Source organism: Sapajus apella, unplaced genomic scaffold (assembly GCF_009761245.1).
Source record: "Sapajus apella isolate SASKATOON/1434 unplaced genomic scaffold, GSC_monkey_1.0 scaffold61, whole genome shotgun sequence".
Taxonomy (NCBI): Eukaryota; Metazoa; Chordata; class Mammalia; order Primates; family Cebidae; genus Sapajus; species Sapajus apella.
This window is the reverse complement of record NW_022437001.1, coordinates 4617704-4640876: the sequence shown is the minus strand read 5'-3', so window position 1 is coordinate 4640876 and position 23173 is coordinate 4617704. Positions and strand designations below refer to the sequence as shown.

The 23173-nt window shown below is 37.2% G+C and overlaps 1 protein-coding gene across 2 annotated transcripts in view; it reads right to left on the bottom strand.

Moving 5' to 3' along the window:
• NR3C2 (nuclear receptor subfamily 3 group C member 2) overlaps window positions 1-23173 on the bottom strand; it is a 357173-nt gene that overhangs the window by 332329 nt on the left and 1671 nt on the right. For both annotated transcript variants that reach the window (XM_032246540.1, XM_032246541.1), the window contains exon 2: window positions 17506-19264. In XM_032246540.1, the coding sequence (XP_032102431.1) occupies window positions 17506-19262 (1757 nt within the window). In that variant the 5' untranslated portion in view covers window positions 19263-19264. The remainder of the gene's footprint in view (window positions 1-17505; window positions 19265-23173) is intronic.

Below are 23173 nucleotides of genomic sequence, written 5' to 3'. Positions count from 1 at the left end.
CCACAGAGCAAAAGCTCTCAAGGGCCTTCCCTAAACAACAATTCTAGTTCAGTGTTTAATAATATAAAATCAGCAGATTTTTCATAGCTGATTTAAACCCTTATCAGGGTTTCTTTTGTTTTTATTTCTGTTGTCTAAAGAAGATAACTATGGCAATCATCTGTTTAACAGTGCTTATATTTGAATAGCATTATATGTTTAGTGACTTTTAATGTGTGGGGAAGGAGGAGAGATTTCTGACATTTTTACTGGCTTCTCGGGCTTTCCTCTAAAGCACAGGACCCTATAATCAGAATCCAAAAAACAGGGCATGATCTGTTATGAATTGTGTGCCAAGTAATTTGTTAATAATAATATTTATGTTTTTGAATGAAATACTGTTAAAACAGAAATACAGAAAGGGTCCATGATTCTTCCTATAATAAAGCCACTCTTATGTTTGCATTCTGACGGTTTTTACAAGTGAGTAAAGAGGAAGAGATGAAAACTATCACAATACATCACCATGCAGCCTATCTTATCTATGTTATAGTCCATAATAAGCAATTCTTACTGAGTCACATTTTTATGCTGAGTATTGATTTTTATGAATATCACAAAAACAAAAACTTGTGCTATTTGCTTTATTGCCCCCACACACATACCCACACAATGCTTTTCAATCAAATCCACCATGGAGCATGTGATATATATAAATGTTAGTCTTCACTTGTATCGCTCTAAAAAAGAGTTTAAAAATCACTAAGCTACTATTTTTGAAATTGAGAGAAGAATAGAGTTCTCAATTAAGGCTCTCACAAGGGCACAAAGAACTAGAAGAATTTCCTCTCTCTATAATAATGTTAGTTTTGAGGTTAAATTTATTAATACTACATTGTTAATTCATTTCAAAATGGAATCGCTTAGGTCATACTCTCGTATGAGTAATTATGCATCCATAGTTCCTATTTGTTCCTATTCCTCTATTTCAATTTTAATTGAAACTAATAACAATCAACAATAATAAGAACTGAGATTTCTTTTTTTTTTTTTTTTTTTTTTTTTTTTTTTTTTGAGACGGAGTTTCACTCATGTTACCCAGGCTGGAGTGCAATGGCGCGATCTCGGCTCACCGCAACCTCTGCCTCCTGGGTTCAGGCAATTCTCCTGCCTCAGCCTCCTGAGTAGCTGGGATTACAGGCACGCACCACCATGCCCAGCTAATTTTTTGTATTTTTAGTAGAGACGGGGTTTCACCATGCTGACCAGGATGGTCTCGATCTCTTGACCTCGTGATCCACCCGCCTCGGCCTCCCAAAGTGCTGGGATTACAGGCTTGAGCCACCGCGCCCGGCCTCAAGAACTGAGATTTCTACTGAACACTCTCTACATGCGAGTACTTTACGTAGATTAGCTCAGAAAATTTCCCAATAGCATAGGAGAAAGGAGTGTTGGCGTCGCTATTTTACAGATGTGGAAGAAAATTCATTCTTAGAGAGGGTAGGTAACTTGCCCAAGGCCATACAATGAGTAAGAGGAAGTGACCTCGAAATTGGTTTTCCACTCTCCTATACATTCATTTCTTAACATTTTCTCCCATTTACCAAGATTACACTGACTCCTGATAATATCCTCCCTAGAGGATGCTATCTCTCTACCTGTTAACATCTGCAAACTCTTTAATCCTCATCTTTTTCAAATATTATCTCTAGCCTGTTTATATGGGTCACTTTGCATTCTCTATTTCATGGGTTTTTATTTTTGCCTGGAAAGCCATCTTGCATAAATATTTACCACGTTATGAGATGTGAACAAATGAATAACTTAGCACCACTGAACAAACAACTCAAATTACATTTTCAACTATAAATGTCCTATTGGTAGTCGATCACGATGATTCTCTTTCTGCTACGCAGTTACATTTTAACAATGACCAAAAGGAAGACTTCTTAATCTGGAGTCCATGGGTTTATGAAATGGTTGGGGAAGGAAGGGGCCCATGAATCTTCTGAAGCTATAAGCAAAATTACATGTGCAAGTATGTATAGCCTCCTAGTGAGCAGGTATAAATTTATTTTGTTAGTAATCCTTCCATAGTCAGAAAAGATTATTTGCATCAAGAATGGCAGAAGCCATCAGCAAATGGGCCAAAGAAGATATTATATAAAACACTTCTTACGTGCTCCTAGGTGGATGATAATGAGCTGGATAGTCTAGAGCCATATTTATTCATGGGACCAATTTAATGAGCTTTTTAGAATAATGACAACATTCTTTATGTATCAGTGACTGATGATCTATATGCAGTGTACCGTTTTGGAAAACATTCTGATTAGCACTAAATTTTCTCATTATTAAAGCATTTGTAAATGTACTCCATAAAAAAAAACTATCAGATCCTCCCTCTCAAAAACATGTCGCTTTTGCCTTTTCCAATCATTAATTTTCTGTTCTCCACAAGATCACAATATTACTAGTATCTAGCAATTATTATCACTTCAATAATAATTCTTACTAATGATAATGCATGCTTAGCAAAGCAATATGACCAACGTATTTAAACAGGGAATAATTAACAAATGACTGTATGATCAATTTTCGAAACTGACATAGGGTACAGTTTTTGTTTGGACAGTCTTTGAACACACATTTTCCTGTACTCTTAGTCCATGGGGTTGGGTGAGACCAAGCCCTCAACACCTACATGCATACATGTCCACTCATGTGAGCACACACACACAACACCCCTACTAAAGGCTGGACAAGTGACCCAAGGCAGACAAATCAGAATCTAACAAGAGAGGTTATTCATTTTAACCTGAATAACTAATGAAAATATAAGCCCAGAGTGATGCTGACCAGAAAACATAGCTGAATAAAAAGCCCTAGTAGATGGAGACCAAGAAATTTAGGATGACACCATTTGAAACCTACGATCTTGCCAAGCCTAAGGTGTACTTCTTGAATTCCCATTTGTTTTAGCCAAGAGATTCCATTTTATTTAAGCTAATATGAAATGGGTTCCTGTGCTGTTTGCAGATCAAGGGTATTGACTAATCATATTACATTTACTTATAACTATCACATAATTTTATTAATGAAGTAGTATTTAATTTCTAAGTGTTCCCTATGTTCTCAAAACAGTATTTGTCATCTCCAGAATAACACCTACCATAACCTACTTTGTAAAGGGATCTTGAATGCATCTAGATTGAGTGTTCCTAAAAAGTGTGGACTTTCTAATTTTCCACTCTGACCACATACCAGTGATATGTTTGGATCTGTGTCCCCATCCAAATGTCAGGTCAAACTGTCATCTCCAGTGCTGGAGATGGGAGCCTGGTAGAAGGTGACTGAATCACAGGGGTGGATCCTTCAAGAATGATTTAGCACCATTCCCTTGCTGCTGTCTGGTGATAGAGTTCTCAAGAGATCTGGTTATTCAAAAGTGTGTAACACCTCCCCATCCCTTCTCTTGCTCCTGCCTGGTTCCCCTTTAACCTTCCACCATGATTACAAGTTTCCTGAGGCCTCCCCAGAAGCTGAGCAGATGCCTCCATGTTTTCTGTATAGCATGCAGAACTATGAGCCAATTAAACCTCTTTTCTTTATAAATTACCTAGTTTCCGGTATTTCTTTACAGTAATACAAGAACAGACTAATACACTGAGGACTAGGCTTTGACTGAGTCAAGTGCTTATATAAATACTTGCTGAATGAAAACCAGTACTGAACAGAGTACATATATGATACGGCATTTATTAGACAATGCAGCACCTCCCTATTTTTTAGGACTAAACTAGCTTTTTTATGATGATAAAATATTCATAAAATTTGCCATATTAACCATTAAGTTAAGTGGCATTAAGTACTTTCACACTGTTGTGCAACCATCACCACCATCCATCTTCAGAACTCTTTTTGGATTAAGTGCTTCTAATGTGCACTGTTGTTTGTTATAGGTTCCAGGGAGTTTATTAAGTAGAACTGGTATTTCACATAGCAGCGTATTCCTCTCTTTAAAATATCCATGTTTTCTGTCTTAAAATGGTCTTTCTTTCTTCTCCCGGGCAAAGTCCAGGAAAGGGCACTCCCCTTTTAAAGCCAAGGAACTGAAATATCAAAAGTATCACAACATTATAAGAAAAAGCATGATGAGAAAACATTGATTATTCTTCATGGATTCAATGCCTTGAAATAACTCAGCTTGCTTAATATCAGTTACATTTCTGGGAGATACTGACAATGTACTGACTGACAGTCATGGACATCTAGCCATTTTCTCCATTAATTTTAACTTGTTTTATGTCTACTTTTGTTAAAACACTCAGAATACTAGATTTATTTATTCCTGCTAGAGTAAAATTTCCAAGAATTTAATTTTTTAAAAAACCATACTTCAGTATTATGAAATCATAGAGGCTAGGCTATGTTCACAGAATTCTATTCTTTACCTCTTCCATTCTCAGGTACTGGCAACAAATTCAGCCTTCAAAAAATGCACGGTTCATGAAATTAAACTCCCTTGTAAAAATATTTCACTTGTTAAATGAAAATTAGCTCCAAAATAGGGGTACCTGCTAATGGACATCCAGGAGCCACCCATGGATCTGAATGTTTCAGAAGTCATACAAATGTAGGAGCTATCAGCTTTAGAGTTTCACAGTGAAAGGTTGCTATGCTTATTAATTCCTCCTGCCTCTACTCTAGGCATCCGTCAATTTCTTCATTTCCCTAAAAAACAGTACTTAAGAGAAGGAAAAATGCTATTTTCACCTTACACATAGCAACCAAGTTCAAAATATATGTCAATGAAATGATCATTTCTACCACATATACAAAGTCCAGAATACTTTAAAAAATCTCAAGGGAATAACTCACATGTATACTTACCTAGATTGGGTAGAAAATGTCAGAGAAAAGCAGAAAAAAAAAATCTTTGTATTATATGATCGTAAGTTCTTTAGTCATACCTAACATTTCCAAGAACAAAAGCCTCTCAGGATATAATTTCCATTTCAAAAAAAAAGAATCCAAATTGGCATAAATTAAAGAATATCTGTTCCCATTCCATCTCTATACCCTGAAACTTTGCACCCAGAATCTCAAACATATTGGAAAAATATTTAAGTAAATACAAACTCTACCAAGTGATGGAAGAAAATAAGCACATTTCTACTTTTGGAAAGAGTACTGTGAATTCAAACACCAGTTACTTGAGGACACAATTAATAGACTTCCAAAAAAGCCTAGATCTTGTATGCATATCAAAATCCATATGTCACTATTTCTAATTCATTTATATAAATCTTTCACCAGTTTGCTTTCCAACTCTGCCAAACCAGTAGTTGGCTTTTCCTGTTTCCATTTCCTGGGAGTATTTTTTTTTCTGAAGTCTAATAAAAAATATTTCTATTTTGGTATTGAAATTGTCAAGTTTTACCTTCATTCAAACAAAATGATTTTGCTCCTCTTCTCTCACATTAGAGTGATAAAGTTTCTGCTTAAAGTTTCTCCTTGTTCCTATAAACTCCTGTTTTTCTTTCCTGTATTCCTTGGCAATCTACTTTTTGTGGTGCTGTGAACACACATGGTTTAGTAGTGCAGTGGAAAAGGAACAGGTTTTGGGTCAGATAACCTGGCATTCAATAATTTCTTCCTTTAAATTGTCTCTAGCATTTACCTCTCGCTCACTATCCCCACCACTTGGGCCTCTATCTGCCTAAATTACTAGCATGACAGCCTCTAGACTGTGCTTTTGTCTCAGTCCTTATTTTTTACTTCCCTTACCAGGTTAACCTTTCTACTCCCTTTTATGTCATTCCTAAGTTTAAAAAAAAAGTTTAATAGTGCTATATTAACAGTGCCCCAAACTTCATTTCAGCATTCACCGATGTCTATAATCTAGTTTTCCCCAACCATTAAACCCATGCAGGCAAGTTTCAATTGCCCTGCCTAGCACTTGACTTGTGCTATTACTTATTCCTTGAATACCCTCTCTACTTCCCCTCAAATACCACCTATCTTCAAACATCTACTGAAATCTTCACCTCCTGTACGAAGGTCTCCTTGGCTATTCTAGCTCACACAGAACTATTCCTTTTCTAATCTTTGATAACAACTTTATCTCCATCACACAAACACACACATAATTGGCGGAGGGGGCAAAAAGAAAGGCTGGGCTGTATACACTCATGTGAGCCATCTTCCTCAACTAGAGATGAATATAGGAGGGATATCTGGTTTGTTTCATATTCATTTGTTTGTTCACCCACATTAAGAACACAGTGGGGATGAAATAATTTGGAGATTGTCTATTACATTTTCCTCTGACAACGCAGAATTTTAAATAGCTATTGTACTCTTAGTTTTAGGTCTTCTATCAAAAAGTTTGCATCAAAGTACATTGGTAACAGAACTCAAAAAGATGAAGACCATATAATAAAAAGGGGCAAGAGTATGCAGGCATAAAAGGAAGGCATGTGAATGGCAAATAAGCACATGAGAAGATGTTTGGTATCATTAAAACATAACAAAATGCCAATCTAAACTCCTACACATGTACCATAATGAGATACCCCTACACATGTACTATAATGCCTAAGCTTAAAAAAACTATCAAGTGTTGGAAAGGATGTAACGAACTGGGCCTCTAATACACTGCTTGTGGGAATATTAACATGGTACAAACACTTTGGAAAACAATTTGATAATTTCTTAAAAATTGAAATTACCCCTATTGTATGTTCTAGCCATTCTACTCCTAGGTTTTTACTGAACAAAAAAATAAAGCATATGTCCATGCAGATATGTGTATATAAATACTTATAGTGGCTTTATTTACAGTAGCCAAAACTGGAAACAAGCCAAATGTCTACCAACAGGTAAATGGATGAATAAAATGTGATACAGCCATAAAGGGAATAGTACTCAGCAATAAACAGAAACTAACTACTGAAATAAGAAATGATATGGAGGAATCTCAAAGGCATTACACTGAGTGAAAGAAGCCAGAATTGAAGGCTACATAAAGTACTATTCCATTTATAGACAATATAGAAAAAAACAAAATTATACCAATAAGGCACAGACAGTGGTCACTAGGGTTTGGGAGTGAGGAAAAGGGTTGACCAAGAGAATTTTAGTGAGTGATAGAACTCTTCTGTATTTCAATTGGGTTGTGGTTACATGACTACTCATTTCACAAAACATGTAGAACTGCACACCAAAAGAGTGAATTTTATAGTAGGAATTAAAAAGAAGTAACCTCACTGTACAGACTAAGAGTGTAAGTCATAAATTAGCTTGGAATACATCATTACCAACTACTGTATTACACTGAGATGAGAAAAAAGAAGAACCGTATTTGTTAATTATTTTGTGGAAAATCCTAACAATATGCTGACAGAGGTCAAAACGATTTTTTTTTTTTTGCTAAACTCTGTAGAACTCTGTCATTTAATAATTTTCTTAATATTACATAATCAACAATATCTAGCCATGCCAGATACATACCTACTCCCTCTGCTAGTCAATCCATCCATTGATTCTCTCAGTATTTACTGAACATCAACAACATACCTGGCACTGTTTCAGGTATGGAAAATGTACAAGTAACAGGCCAGATGAGATCCTTCTCTCAGGCGGCTTACATGCTAACTAGCAGAAATGAAGTAAAGAAAGATCATTCTGACAGGTACTGCTATGAAGACAGCAAAGAAGGTAATGTGTTAGAAGGCAGCGGATCACCACTTTCAATAAGATGATCAGGGAAGGCCTCTCTGAGAGGCTGATATTTGAATAATCCTGAGTGACAAGAAAGAGGCAGGAAACCAAAATCTGGAGGCAGAGCCTTCCTGGCAGAGGCACCAGCAAATACAGAGGCCCCCAAAAGGAAGGGGACTTGGTTTGCGGGAACCACAGAAAGATCAGTATGTGGAATGAGCAAGGAAGAACAGATATTAAATACAGCAATCAGGACCTGGTAATTTAGTGCCTTACAGACCCTAAATTATTTTACTTTCTGCTGCTTGCAACGGAAAGCCACCAGAGGGCTTTAAACTATCAGCCACATAATCCGATTCACATTTTTAAAAGATCCATCTGGCTGCCTATTATTTAGGATAGTCGGCCTTCTTCTTCTCTATCTCAAATACCTGTTTCTTCATTTGCCTTCACTGTGCAGCCTTAGGCAAATCACAATACCGTCTCCATCTCAGTTTTAATATCTGTAAAATAGTGACGACAGTCACCAGCAAGCGCCGAAACGTAGTAAGGCTCAACCTCACAGTTAAATATTTAACTCTGAGGCTACCTGCAGTCCCATATCTATTCTCACCTTCCCAGGACACTGCTCCATCAATCCTTAATCAGTCTCAACACAAGTCCAATGCCTTCTTCATACTTCACCTGTCAAACAAAATCCTTACTCTGAGCCTGCCATTTCTTTGCGCTACCATTTCTTCCCTCTACCCATTTTCCTTTGTCACCAAAACAGATGACAAAGCAAACTTACTCCCAAGAGTAAGCACTGTGCCTCCACCCCACCCCCCAGGCTCTCCTCTTCAATGCTCATTTACTCCTTAGCCAATCACAATCCAATCCAATCCCTTCTTGAAAATCACCAGCACCCATCTGTCACCAACTCTTAGATTCTATTCCTGGTCTTCCCAACCCTCCCATCAGGTTACTAGCTACTTTGTATGATACTGGAAAAGCCATGCGGTTTCTCTGGGCCTTAGTTTCAGTATCCAAGACCAGAATGGGTCAGATTTCTAGATAGTCTTGGAGCCCTTCTATTGGAAATTCTAAGACTATCTGATTCTTCCCTTTGACATCTATGACTTAGCACGATCCTGGTCATCTACATAATTCTGTCTCCTTTATTAGGATGTATTGCTCATTTTCTTAGTGGGGCACTATTCCTCCAAGTTCCTAACAAAATACACTTTAAACTGTACTTAAATCAATATATACATTCCCTCCCTGGGTAATATTACTTTTTTTTGAAACGGAGTCTAGCTCTGTTGCCAGACTGGACTGCGGTGGCATGATTTTGGCTCACTACAACCTCCGCCTCTCGGGTTCAAGGAATTATCCTGCCTCAGCCTCCTGGGTAGCTAGGATTACAGGCACACATAGACACGCCCAGCTAATTTTTGTATTTTTAGTAGAGACGGGGTTTCGCCATGTTAGCCAGGATGGTCTCAATCTCCTGACCTCGTCATCCACCCACCTTGGCCTCCCAAAGTGCCGGGATTACACGCGTGAGCCACCGCACCTGGCCAGTAATATTACCTTTAATGGCAAAAACCACAAATACTTTTGCGCCAACCTAACAGCATCCACACTGACTCCCTCAATTGCAATTTCTGTGAAGAGGCCTCTCTGATCTCCAGACCAACACTGCCACCTATATGAAGAATGTTTCCAAATACAGGTAGTTTCGGCACTTAAAACTCATGAAGCCAAGGTAACAGTACCTCTGCTCCAAACCTATTCTCGACCTCTTCATTTAGATCTTGGCTCACTGCAACATCCACCTCCCACATTCAAGCAATTCTCTTGTCTCAGTCTCCTGAGTAGCTGGGATTACAGACATGAACCACCATGCCTGGCTAATTTTTGTATTTTAAGTAGAGATGGGTTTTCACCATGTTGGCCAGGCTGGTCTTGAACTCCTGGCCTTAAGTGATACACCCACCTGGCCTCCCAAAGTGCTGGGATAACACTGTGCCTGGCTGACCTCTTCATTTCTCTTAACTACTCATCATTATCTATGACAGTTAAGGTGGTAACATGATGTTTTTGCTGATTTTCCACATACTTTATTATTTCTACTCAAATAACAGCTCCTCCCCTTCTTCTTCCTTAAAAATTTAGTCCTAAAATCATTACATAAGACATAGAAAAGTAGGTATCCACAGTGGGGAAGCGGGGTGGCCAACTGTGGTGGCCTGTAGTTGGGTCTATCAAGCCCAGGGGTGGCTCTGAAACCTGATGTAGAAGGTCAGAGTCAAGCAGAGACGGGAAGGGGGGTGTGTGTGTGTGTGTGTTCTAGTGGAGGGTGTCAGAACCCAAGCAGGGTGAGGACAGCTCAGCACAGGAGTCTGTGCATAGGTGGGAAAAGGAGGGCAGCCATAGGAAGTGGGGTGTCCCTATTACCCAGAATGTAGCATTAGGCTGCAATCAGAAAGTGGAAAGTGTGTTCAGGGATGGGACCCCTCCTTGAAGAAATGGCCAATTCCAGGTCTGGGTCAGGAAAAGTACAAGATGGGCCTAAAGCAAGGATGTGCTCAAGGAATCATGGAGACAAGGCAAAGGGACACAGAAAGCACCCTCACTGGGCTTCCATCAGCTTAATCAGGAACATTCTGACCATCAAAACTTAGGACAGTAACAGTCTGTATGCAACTCACTTCACAAAACAAGAAACAATGATGCCACACCAATACACATAAACGTATGAATAAACAAAGTCTGACAAAGAATAGGGTGCTTGCACGGTTTCGAAGTACCTTCCACAGAATATATTCTACCTGCAAAAGGAAAAAGTTACTCAACTTTATCATGGAGAAACCCTGTAAACAGCACCTGAATCAAGTGGTCTAAATAAATAGTAACAACCCAAACGGAAATCACATGCCACCTGACAGAATGCAATGAGAAGAATGCACAGAACAGAGCTGGGAGTGGAATCCTGCCCTTCTGTCTTTCTGTTACGTTATCCTTCCATTCCAGTGGGAGATGGTGGTACAAAACCTGATGCTAACGTTAGGAGACCATGATATTCCTGCCAAAGGTACATCAGTTGATTTGAACGTGAGGAAACATATGAGAAAACCCAATGGAAAGACTTTCTACCAAATAACTGGCCTTCAGTTTTCAAAAGCAGTATTAAGTCACAAAATCTAGAAAAGACTGAGGAACTAACCCAGACTAAAAGAGACATGACAACTAAGCAAGAACACACAATTCTGAACCAGATCCTTTTGCTATAAAAGGTATTATTGGGATAACCGGCAAAAGAGTAGATGCTAGTAACATCCAGATTTTGATGGTAATATTATGGTTATGTAAGTGAATGTCGTTGGTGATAAGAGTTCTCTGTAATATGCTTTCTTTTTTTGTAAATTTGTGATTATTTCAAAATTTTTATATAAAAAGACAGACACTTACATAGGCTTTTTCAGTAATATCTCAAACCTGTCCCCCTTCTTTCTATTACCCTCAACATCCTTACCCCAGAGAGCCTAGTGCCCATCCTTCTACACAGCTGAAATAATTTAACAAGGTTCTTTATGCTCCAATCCTCCATACAAACACACTGCCCAATTAACCTTTCCCCAAGTGCACTTCCTCTCCTGCCACATCCTGCTCCAATATTTCCGTAACAACTCATTACTTACCAAATTGAGTACACATTTCTTACTGTAAGTTTCAAGTTCAACTCCCTTCTAGTTCCAACTAGCCGCTTCCAGGTTTTCTCACCCCCAACCCCCACATCACAGCCTACCATGAGGCTCAGCCACACCCAGCGATTTCTCCCCAACTCCAGGGTTTTGCTCATAGAGCTCCCTCCACCAGGAAGTACCCACTCCCCATCCCCTGCAAAATTTTCAATGCCAAGTCTAAATACCAACTCTGAACACCCCCCACATCCCCATTTTCCAAGACTTGCCCATATAACCTCCCCGTCAGAATATCTAAAGTCAATTTTTGCCACTTACTAGCCAAATTTCAGTTTTATATCACAGTCTCTGTATATTTATCTCAACAACTCCTAATATATAAGGTGAATATTCATTACATACCAATGAAGTATGCATCAGGAATAAAATTAAGTCATAGCCACAGTTATGAATCCAGATAGCCAGTTATCATCTCATACTCTCTCCCTAAGGTATTAACTTTTTAAGCATTCAAATTACTTTTTGTTTGTCCCATTTCCTTCCTTAAACTACAGCTTTCTATTTCTAGCATAAAACACAAACAATTTCTACCACTTTTCTACATAGAAACATTGGCCTTAGCCATACCACTAATAAATCATAAATCCAGAGGTTTCTAGAGCATAAATTAACAAGTGCTTATATGTAATTACATTTTAACGTCATCATTACCTTACTATATAAGGAACAACATAAAAGCCTTAAAACTAAAAACAAAGCCTATACTTGACAAATTTAAAACCAGAGACCCTAATGTTTAAAATGAAGACACTATCCATTTAGCACGCTTATATTTTTCCATGGTTTTCACTAATAAATGCTGGAATGCCATCAAAGATATCCAAGTTAATGGATATATTTAAATGTAATCAAGAAACTAACATTTTTCTCTCAATTTGAATTTAGTAAATGAAAGAAAATGATAAATTATTTAGCAGTGAGGGTAAAAATTTTATGAGCAAATGAGTAGTACAAAACTAAAGCAACAGCTGAAAGTGAAGAAAACAGTATTATTTTGCAGAAAAACATAATGACATCAAAGTATGAACAGAAGCAAAGTGTTGCTCCTAAATTAGTGGTGATCAATATCACATCCGCTATTACTCTAACATTCCAAGGACAGAAAAGGTCAGACACACCTAGAATTTCAATATTGCAAGAGGCAATACTGAATACCAAATCTATAAGTGATGTCCTCATGGTATGAACTTCACATTCAAAAGTGTAAGTCCCTAGTATGTTGCTGGTATGAAAACTGCATTAAGTTGAATAATTTGAGGTTATCTAAGTGAAACCACGGCTTTTATCTCAGCATTATTTTTAAAGTATGGCATAAATAATAAACCAGTATTTTAGATGATAAGAGGCAGACATACTGACATGCAAACCTAAGATACCTGTGGTGTTTAAAAATGAAACTTACAAAAGTACACTGTACATAGTGATTTGTGTATTATAAAACACTAATTTTATTATCGTCACTCTTTCAGAAATATAATAAGTGAATGAAAAATGAATACCAGGAGAAACAACTCTCATTTTAAAATAATTTATAAAAATGTTTTAAATATTTTCCTGGTGAAATTCTAGGTAGATTAGCAATTTCAAAATCAGAATATTATGAGACAAATAGTAAGTAAAAGAAAGTTACATGTTTTCATTCCCAAATAACCTAAGCAATGCTGTAATGGATTTATTTATTAGAGTAAGCACCAATACTCTCTTTCTCTCACACACACACACCCCTCCCCACACCATTCTTTCATACACTGTATTACATAGAGATATTTACATCTCAAGTGTTTATTCTGAAAGTTTAGTAAAAGGGCAAACTTTGTCACAAACTCCCTGAATTCCGGCACTTTTAGTTTATCATATAATGTGAGTTTCAAGGAAACTTCAGGAGCAATCGTAAAATAAAAGAATAACTATAGGTTATTTACTAAACTACTTCATTCTATTGCGGGGGGAAAAAAATCAGCACATATTCAAATAAATACCTAATTACTTGTCTCGAGACCTACCAGAATATGCCCTTTGAAACAGTAAACTTTACATTTAAAAGTCTAAGTCAATGTTAGCACTGTGTTATGATGCTATCAAAGTGACTATGACTATCTCCATAAACAGCCAGTGTTATGTCAACAGAAATGCCCTGTTTCCATGAGGAATAGTGTAAATAAAAAGAACAAGGAATTCATAGTAAGTTTCAGAGTTTGTTTAAAAAAAAAAATCTGGTTTAAAACACACACACACACACACACACACGCACAGTTCCTCTTTTCAAGTAAAATTGTAGACCACCCCTCCTCACTTTTACTTTAAAATTGTAAATGGAAATGATATTTTTCTACCCAGACTACCCTGAAAACCATGAAGCTAGACTTGTGACTACAAAATGCTTGAAACTAGATTAGCAAGTATGTTAAAGGATACTCTATTATAATTCTTCAAAGGAAGTTACATTGGCAGCTCCTGCAGAGCATTATTGATTAGCAAACTGATTAGTTCAACTTAATCACTTTAAAATGAAGAAACTGAGGCTCAGAGAGGTTTTGTTGATGTCCAAGCAGAGGAATTTTAATCTACCTGACACAACTAGGTCCAGCGTCCATTCTAAGGGCTTTACATTTAGCTTTGTCATAATTTACTTTACAATTTGGCACTCAGACAATTCATTCACTGGAAATTATTAACAGATGACTTTCGTCACCACTCTCACAGAATGCCCACAGACTGAAATGAAGACAACACACACCTCACAGCCATTACTCATTTCTGTCCGTTTAAAAAATTAATCTGGGCAAGAATCATTTTTCTTATTTGAATAGGACACTCCTTCCTCAGAGTAATATTCAGTAACACTAATACAAATAACGTAATATCTTCTTTCTTCATTAACCTCCAAAGGGTGTACAGAAGAGAACAGACCAGCAGTTCTCAGCTTCTGGATCTCAGAACTCCTTTTCATTCTTAATAACTATGAAGGATCCCAAAGAGCGTTTGTTTATGTGAGGTATAGCTATTAATACCATATTGGGAATTAAAACTAATATTAAATTAGTTTAAATTAATTAAAACAAATGTTTTAAAATCTTTTAAAAATAAGTCATTATGCATTAACATAAACAATACGAAAACTGTTTACGAAACAGTATTTCCCCAAACAAAAACCTTAGTGAGAGGACTGGCACTGTTTTAACATTTTTGCAAGACTACTGTCACACTTAATAGAAGACAGCCAGATTTTCATACCTGTGTGTGGTGCTATGCTTTTCTTGAAGCATATAAAGAAAATTTAGTCTCATACAGATATGTTGTTGGGAAAGGGGAAGAATATTTTAATGGCCGTTTAGGATAACTGTAGATATGAATTTTTGATACGACACTGAAAATTAACACTGAATAGTTTCTTAGAAGTTAGTTTCAATGTGGAATCTGAAACAGTATCAGTGAACTTTTGTACACCATTATATCTAAATCCATTAATCTGTGTTCCATTTTGAGTGGATATTTTACCAATGCATCATTTCTGACTTCATGAACTTCCTTGAAAAGGTCTCAGGAACCCTCAAACTATGATTTGAGATCTACCAGAAAATACTGTAGCTCAAGGTTCAACCTAATGATGAAGGATACTATTAAACCTAGAAGCAGTATACACTGCCTTGATCCTTTATATTTCATTCATTCATTTATCAGCATTCCCTGAAACAAGTGATCATATTTTAAGAAATAGGCAAAAAGGTTGGATTTTTTGTTCAAAATAAGAGACCAAGGATGATACTTGCATGAGGTTAAATATGATGTGTACACTGAAATCTGGAAAAACATCTAAATTTCCTCTGATCCCTGAGCTTTTACTCTGATAATCACCAAAACAAATACGTTGGATACTATTAACCAAGAAAAGCTGTAAAGAATCATTAATCTATAAGAGATGTGAAATCACATTAAAGTTTTACGTTAAAGTTTTTAGGAAATTTAGCTGGCACAAAACCAGTATGTATGTATATAAGCGGAATGAATCCCTGTTGACTGTATTAACAAATACATAAAGCATTTTGGAATACTTAAGAGGAGACACAAGACACCGCCTCCTGTGCCCAAAAAGGCAGGATAGGCTCAAGGTCACTAATTCATACTAACATGTCTAAGGCTATGCATGGGTCACTGGACCATCAGGAGGGGCTTCGTTAGCATGAAAACTATATTTAAAATAGTAGAAATAGGGATATAGAACAAACGTAAGAGACAATCATTTTAGCTTACTGCATCTGCAGTATTTCTGCCAGAAATATCATTACCCAAAGCAAGTTTTTAAAACTAAAAAAGCATAAATAGAACTGTAATAACAACGGTGTACTACATAATCATTTTTTAAAATGATTTGATCATAAGAAATTATCAAATATTTACTTTAACAAATGCTTAAATATTTCTTTAAAAGATTCTGTGGAATTTCGTATAAGAAAAGAAGTAAAAATTATAAAACCATTTCATAATACCTAAAACATATATAATGCATACTAACATATTGGAAGAAATTCAGAATATTTCTCATAAATTAACTCATTTAAATTGTTTTAACTACATTTGAGATGGTTACTGTTTAATCCCTTTATACCTTGAGAAAACTAAACAATTAATTAGTAGAGTTGGGATTTCAACCAGTCATGTTTTTAACTACCAGGCTATACGACCTCATACCAGCTCGCTAAAAACATCATTTACAAAAATATTCATATCACATGAAAAAATTTCCTTCTCTAAAAGTAAAGCAAAGCACTAGCAGTGAAACACATGCTGAGTTTGGTTCTGATGGCAGCCATGCTATCTCATGACTCGTGTTAGAGCTTATAATTTAAGAGACAGCATTAGAATATGATTGAATAGTTCATGCTATGGGGAGCTATAAAAATGTATCCTTTATGAAATGTTTGCTTCCATAAAAGCAAGAAAAGCAAGATTTGAGCCAATGACAATGAAAAGAATGCATAAATTAAAGTTTTTGCTTTTGGTTTGGGAAAAAACAGGAGAAAGCTACAGCAACACATGTAAACTCTGTATCCTACTAATGGGATAGACACATTTCCCACAAAATAATTTTTAATGACATAAGGAAAATATCCACATAGTTCTAGATGCCAAAGGAATGAACTATACCTAGGAAATCTACTCTTTATATAGTCCATAAAGGAATAATTTATCACAACCAAGTAATAAAAACAGTACCGAAGCAAAGTCCAATCCAAGTATTCACTGTATAACTTAGAACCACCCTTTATAGTCATATCGAAAACCTCTTCCTTATTTTTTCTAAATATATACAACATGCTATCTGCAACAAGGAAAGCCAAGAGATATTTTACAGTAAATAAAATATGTCTTCTTGCAGATCTGAAAAGTTATAAATATACCAATTCAAACTGCAGTTACATATTTCATTTCCAATATAAGAAAGCAAGATTGTCCAGTTAGTAATTTTAGATATGCTGAGTCTTCAAAAGCCCTCAACAGTTAAGGAAATGATTTATTTGTATTGAAAAACCACAACTTTCATATAATTAACCTACCTAGAAAAGGGCAGAAGGGAGGGAAGCTTGTGGGTAACAGGTACAGGATTCAATTTTATTTTTCACAACCGATGAAGTGATGATTAATAAAGAAAGCTATAATAAAAAAGGACTAAGACCACGAACAAACTGACCTAAAGCAATTTCAGTAAACCGGCAAACAGCTAAAGGAAAAAAATCTAGTACTAGTCTGCTACAGTAGATATAGTAACTGTCAGTAAAACATAAATTTTCCAAACACATAAAACAGGCAATGGGGATTGGGGGGCACCTACCTATGCCCCTTCAAAATCAACGCAGATACTTTCTAAGTGATTTTAAGAATGCTCTTTCCCTCTACTTCGAAAAAATAACATTATATCAACATGCAAATGGGAGCACCATATGACCATCCTTAAAACAGTAATCTGAAGTGTTCAATTTATCGACTGTAAGGATAATGCTAACCTTCAACGTTTATAAAGCCATGACTTTCAAAAACAAGGAAAAAGCCAACTTACCTCGATACATTTTCTGGAATGTATTCTAAGACTGGATATCCATCACTTCTTCTAGACGACAGGTCACCGTGTGATTTCCATGACTCCACTAAAGTATTGACAGGAGGAAAGGAACTCAGGTGTTGGAAAGATTGGTCTCTAGCCGATCGTGATAAAGATATTGTACCTTGAGCACCAATCCTGTAGTGGAAGGACTGTCCACCTGAATTCACCCCAACAATGGCTGATGACGGGATGCTGGCCTCTGGATAATAGCTCCCGTCATCTGGTTCTTGTTTAATACCCACTGGGAATCCACTGCCTTCACAGTTACCATCAAAGCCGGGCACAGGTGGTCCTAAAATTCCTGATAAGGAATAATAGTCTTTATCATCCATAAAGGAAAAATATGAGCCATCCATAAAGGGAAATGGGTTTACTGTTGGATTCCCTTTAAAAGAGGTGCCTGAACATGAATGCTTGGTTGATTCTTGCTTTATTGGTACTGAGAATGGAGAATCCGAATTTATTTTGCTATTTCCTCCTAGACATGAGCTGCTAAAAGCTCCATCTGGTTCTGGTTTTATGTACTGGACAATATTAAGCTGGCCAGTCACACCATTTGAGATGGCACTCTCTACTTCCTCAGTCTTAGGAAAAGGGACTTCTTGAGCACCCTTCTCCTGTGTGTCTGGACTGGGAACCACATCCCGCGACGTACTGGATCCTGCAGAGGTGCCAGAAGCAGTGTAGCTGAAGGCATTGTTTACAGGGCTACAGATAGATCCCACAGTACTGGCTGCCGGACTGGAAAGCGTGGATCTGTTATTAGTGTTGGAAGGGCTGGAAACGGAGCACCTTGAGTTGTTGATATTTGCAGGGCTAGAAACAGAGGATCTCAGAGTGACATTATTGGGACTGGAGACCGGAGATTTTACACTGCAGTGACTTGGAGGGCTGGAAATTGAGGATTTCATGCTACTTAATGGACTCGAGAGAGGAGAGCCCACGTTGCTAGCATGTGCAGGGCTGTGTGACCTGGACCCTCGGTTTTCAACATTAGGGGAGCATGTCAGAGGAGTTCCCTGGGTGATGGGGCTGTGCACTGGAAAACTGCCAAAGCTGGCTGTGGTGGAGGACACAGAGCTGATTCCAGCAGGGCTGCAAACCGAAGATGTCATGTTCAGAGGGCTGCAAACAGACGGGCTTTTCTCATGACACATGATAGGGCTTTTAACAATGGCGCGCAGGACGCCACCATTCACGGAGCTCACAGAGTCAGACATAAATGATCTCAAGGGCCTGTTCACACAACTTAGAGTGGAAGGACGATGGCCATTTTCTTTGTAAAATTTCACCAGCTGTTCAACATTTTGATAAATCTTAGCTGGACTCATGCTTCTTTGTTGGTTCTGCTGTTCATAGGAATAGTCAGCATCTCTTACAGAATCCATATATAAACCCATGGACTCAGCTACAGTTGCTGAAAGTTCCTTAGATTCCAGCTCAGTTTTAATATCAGATGTTAAAATCCCAGGCCGATTATTGTCTTGCTGAAGGCAAGGGAGTAGTTCGTGTTTTTCTTTGCTGCTTCCTTGAGTACTGTTGTTTGGAATAGCACCGGAAACACAGCTTACGTTGACAATCTCCATGTAGTTATTCTCATCGGTCCTCTCTGTAGATCCCAGGGAAGAATGCTCCACAGCCTGAGAAACTTGACCCCACCGTCTTTCCATATCTAGACCTTCAGGGAGACTGTGGTAGCCTTTGGTCTCCATAGCTAACAAATAAATTCACATTAAAAAATTAGAGTCAGTTATAGCAATATTACTCTAAAAGACATTCTAAAATTGCATTTACTAAGCCACAAAACATATTCTACTTATTAAAAGCAACTTTTAAAACGGTTACCTTTTGGATGCTGACATAACAGAGTATTGTCTATAAGTTGTCCAGATGTCAGATAAGAGAAGTGATCATATAAAACTGTTTTGGATCTAAATAAAAGTAACATGTTTGCTATAATACAGTCTTTTGAGTCTGCAAATAGTATTTACAAATGTTAACTTAGTAGATATTCAAAGTAATTCTGGGAATTTTAAGGCAGGCAAAAAAGAAACGGAGGACTTAGTGAGGTGGGTTACTTGCCCAAAGTCAAAGACATAGTGACAAAGTTGGGTTTAAATCTAAATCTTCTGACTCCAACGCCTTTGGAGTCTTTGGATCATAGAGAAGCCACCCTCCATATTTAATACATGGCCTTGTTAAGAAACAGTATGGACATGTAATTACAGTAACTCTTTCCAAACATAAACATACCAAGTGAATTATCATGGGAAAAATGATTTGTGAATTTTTTTTTAAAATCTACCTTTCTTAAGATAGGTTAGTGATTAAAATAATTTAATGTCAGTTCTGAAAAGTCAAGATCTATACATTCTGATTAAGGGGGTCCATAGCTCAGAGTGGCTGTATGACAACGCAGGGCTGTCCGGTGTCTTCTCCATATTTCAATACTGGCAAGGACTTCGACATGCGCCCTGACCTAGTGGTACCTCTGCTAGAACAACTCCCAACAACCAGAAATGTTTACTCTCAATGGTAAATGGAGGAAGTTTGAGAGGAGTCCTGGAAATTTAAGCATTCATTCAACAATATTTACCAAGTGCTTGCTACATCGTGGCCCTTAGACCAGTCGGTGAAGAGGTAGGGATACACAAAAAACGCACAATCCCGATCCTCAAGGAACCCACAAGGTTGTTTCAGATATATAACCATATCCATGCACTCTACAGATTAATTTACTTCACAGACGGAATTGTTACAATAGGCTACTGATTGATAAAATTCTTAACCATATAATTTAATGCAGTATTATAAGCTCCTTGCATATATTAACTCATTTATCCTTACACACAACCGTGAATGACTGATAAAAGTATTATCCAGATAACACAACTGGGAAAACTGAGGCACCGTGCACACAGCTAAGTGTTGGAGCTGCAATTTGATCGCAGGTCTCTCTCTACACCAGTTTCTCAATTCTTAGTTCTGGAGGTCTGCCCAGTGTATTGTTAAGACATTTAGCAGCATCCCTAACCCCTACTCACTAGATGCCAGTAGCATTCGCCCTCCCCAGTTGTGACAACTGAAAATGTCTCCAGACATTACCAAACAACCCTGGGAGGCAAAATCACCCCTGGCTGACAACCACCACTCTAAAGAAACGTATCTTAAAGGAAAGTAACTCACTCACAGTAAAATTTTATTTGTACATGTTAGTATTTTAAAATTCTTAAAATCTGTATTATGCATTTTTCAAACATTTTGAATCTGAGGCCCAATAAAAGTTCTGATCTAAAAGATGCTGTTTCTGCCATTCTATATACAAGCTTTATTTTAGGCCTCTCATCCTTTCCCCCTTTGCCAATGTCTCCACCCTGCCTACCTTCCCTCGGAAAAAACCAAAACAAAACAGGAAGTCCTTTTGTTACAGAACTTATATTAATTAATATTGAAAAATAATACTACTAAATAAGATTGCATTAGATAAATCTGAACTGGCCTCATAGATTTGCCTTAGATAGGACAAAGCCCTACGAAGAACTTTAACGTCCAAACTGTCCAAGTATTATAATTACCTCTTACTTTTTTCTGTGTTTTACACTAGAGTTTAAGTTTTAAAAGGGCAGAAATGATCAACTTCACCACTGTATCGCAAGTGGGTAGCACATCACAAAAAATTTTCAACTATTATACTATCAATACTCAATTTGCGAACGTTAAAATCTACCAATTATATAGTATGTTTTCACCTAACGAACATCCTATAGATTCCTAATCAAAAATCAATCACAAGACAGTAGAAAATAAATGAAATTACAAAGGTTAAGGTAGTTATCTATTAATAGTAATTCCAGCCAAAAGGGTTGGTGTGGATGAAAGCCAAGTAAAAGTTGACAAAGAAACTAAACTAAAAAGCAGTGAATGGAGATCCAAAAAGCTAAGGCTGCCCTTTTATGCTTTACTAAAAAACCATTTAGTCATAGCTATGCATTGAAAAATAGCAGTAAATATTATGTACTGCTTCTATTTCTACCTAAGAATATTCTGTCCTCCCCACACTAAAGATGAATGACTATATGGCTAAGCTATAAATAGTTTAGATACAAATACATTAAACACAATAAATATGTCTTTTTGTATTCAAAACGGAACACTTTTCTGCACATCTCACCCCCACACACCCCCAAACTCACATTCGCTCTCTTGGCAAACTGCACCACCATCTACCCAGATGCCTGGAAGTTACTCTTGTCTCAACAACCTTACCCAGAGGCCTTCACTGGCACACTCTGCCTCACTCACACGGCCTCATTCTCTTCCTGGTTATAGACAAGAGGGCTCTCTGTCCTGTGTCTGAAGGGGGACCCCCACCCAGATCCTTCTCCAAAACCCATTCTCCAAACTGTCTTTTGGGAAGGGCGGTCACTCATGGCTTTTTTGAATTGTCTCTATATAAATTTGCATACCAAAACCTCTGGGAGACTATATTTACTTTTTAATCCAGCATTCCCCAAATAATTTTACCACTGCATCTTTTTCTCAACATCTACTAAGAATCTGCACTTTTCGGCACTTTCTAAGCAAGAACCATATCCCACATTTGTGAGGCTACAGAAGACTTGAAGAGAATCTATATGGGAGATGATGGGCACCAAAGACAGTCTTAAAGCCTTGGACAAGGAAGTGCTTTATCAGCTAACATCATACAGCTGATCACAACTTTCCAAGTCCTGTTTGGCTAACCTTGAACTCCCTTAATAACATAAAATAGGCTGTATTTCACCACATTACTGACAGGACTCTCATTAAGGAATTTGCAAAAGGCTTTGCTGAAATCTAAATTAGTTTGTTTAAGGTATTTTCCTCCACCAACCTAATGCACCTCTCAACAAAGGAAACGATACACATTGGCAATAGTCAAACACAAAAGAATACAAGACATCTAGCATCTGCATGGCTTCCATGCAAATATTTTTTAAGATCAGATTTTTTTTAAATAGCATTATAATTTATATAATAGACTTCAATTTATATTGAGTCTCCCTAGCACTTTAATTAGTCTTTTCTGTAAACAAATGGATCCGGTTAGGAATTTATTTCCTATATCATCCAGGAAACTGAGGTTGTCTTTTTTGGAATTGGCACAATGACCATGGCTTTAGCAGAATTTCAGTCAACCTGTACTTAATAGTGAATACTGAAAATACTAGTCGATGAATCTGATCCTCATAGATCTTAATATCTAGAGGATAAAGAAAAAGTTTTTGTTACTAAAGTATAAAATGAAGCACATAGAGGTATACAAATCTGACATAAAAATCAGACTTGCCTGCCTTTCAATGGACACCATAACAAAGATTCTCTTAGGACAAATGCAAAAAAAACATTATGAACCTTTAATTTTCACACAAATGGGCCTCACCCCGAAACACAAAAAAATTCACGTAAGGTAAAGGAAAAGCACTGATGTAGGTGCCACTTTAAGCCATACATATGCTCTCAAACACAAAAGAAATGCTGTTTTCGCAAAGGAAAACCTTAAAGTTCTATGTTTTACAGTCTGTGTTAAATTGCCCTTTTCCATAAGGAAGTACTTTTTTTCAGGAATATTAACAAAGATCCT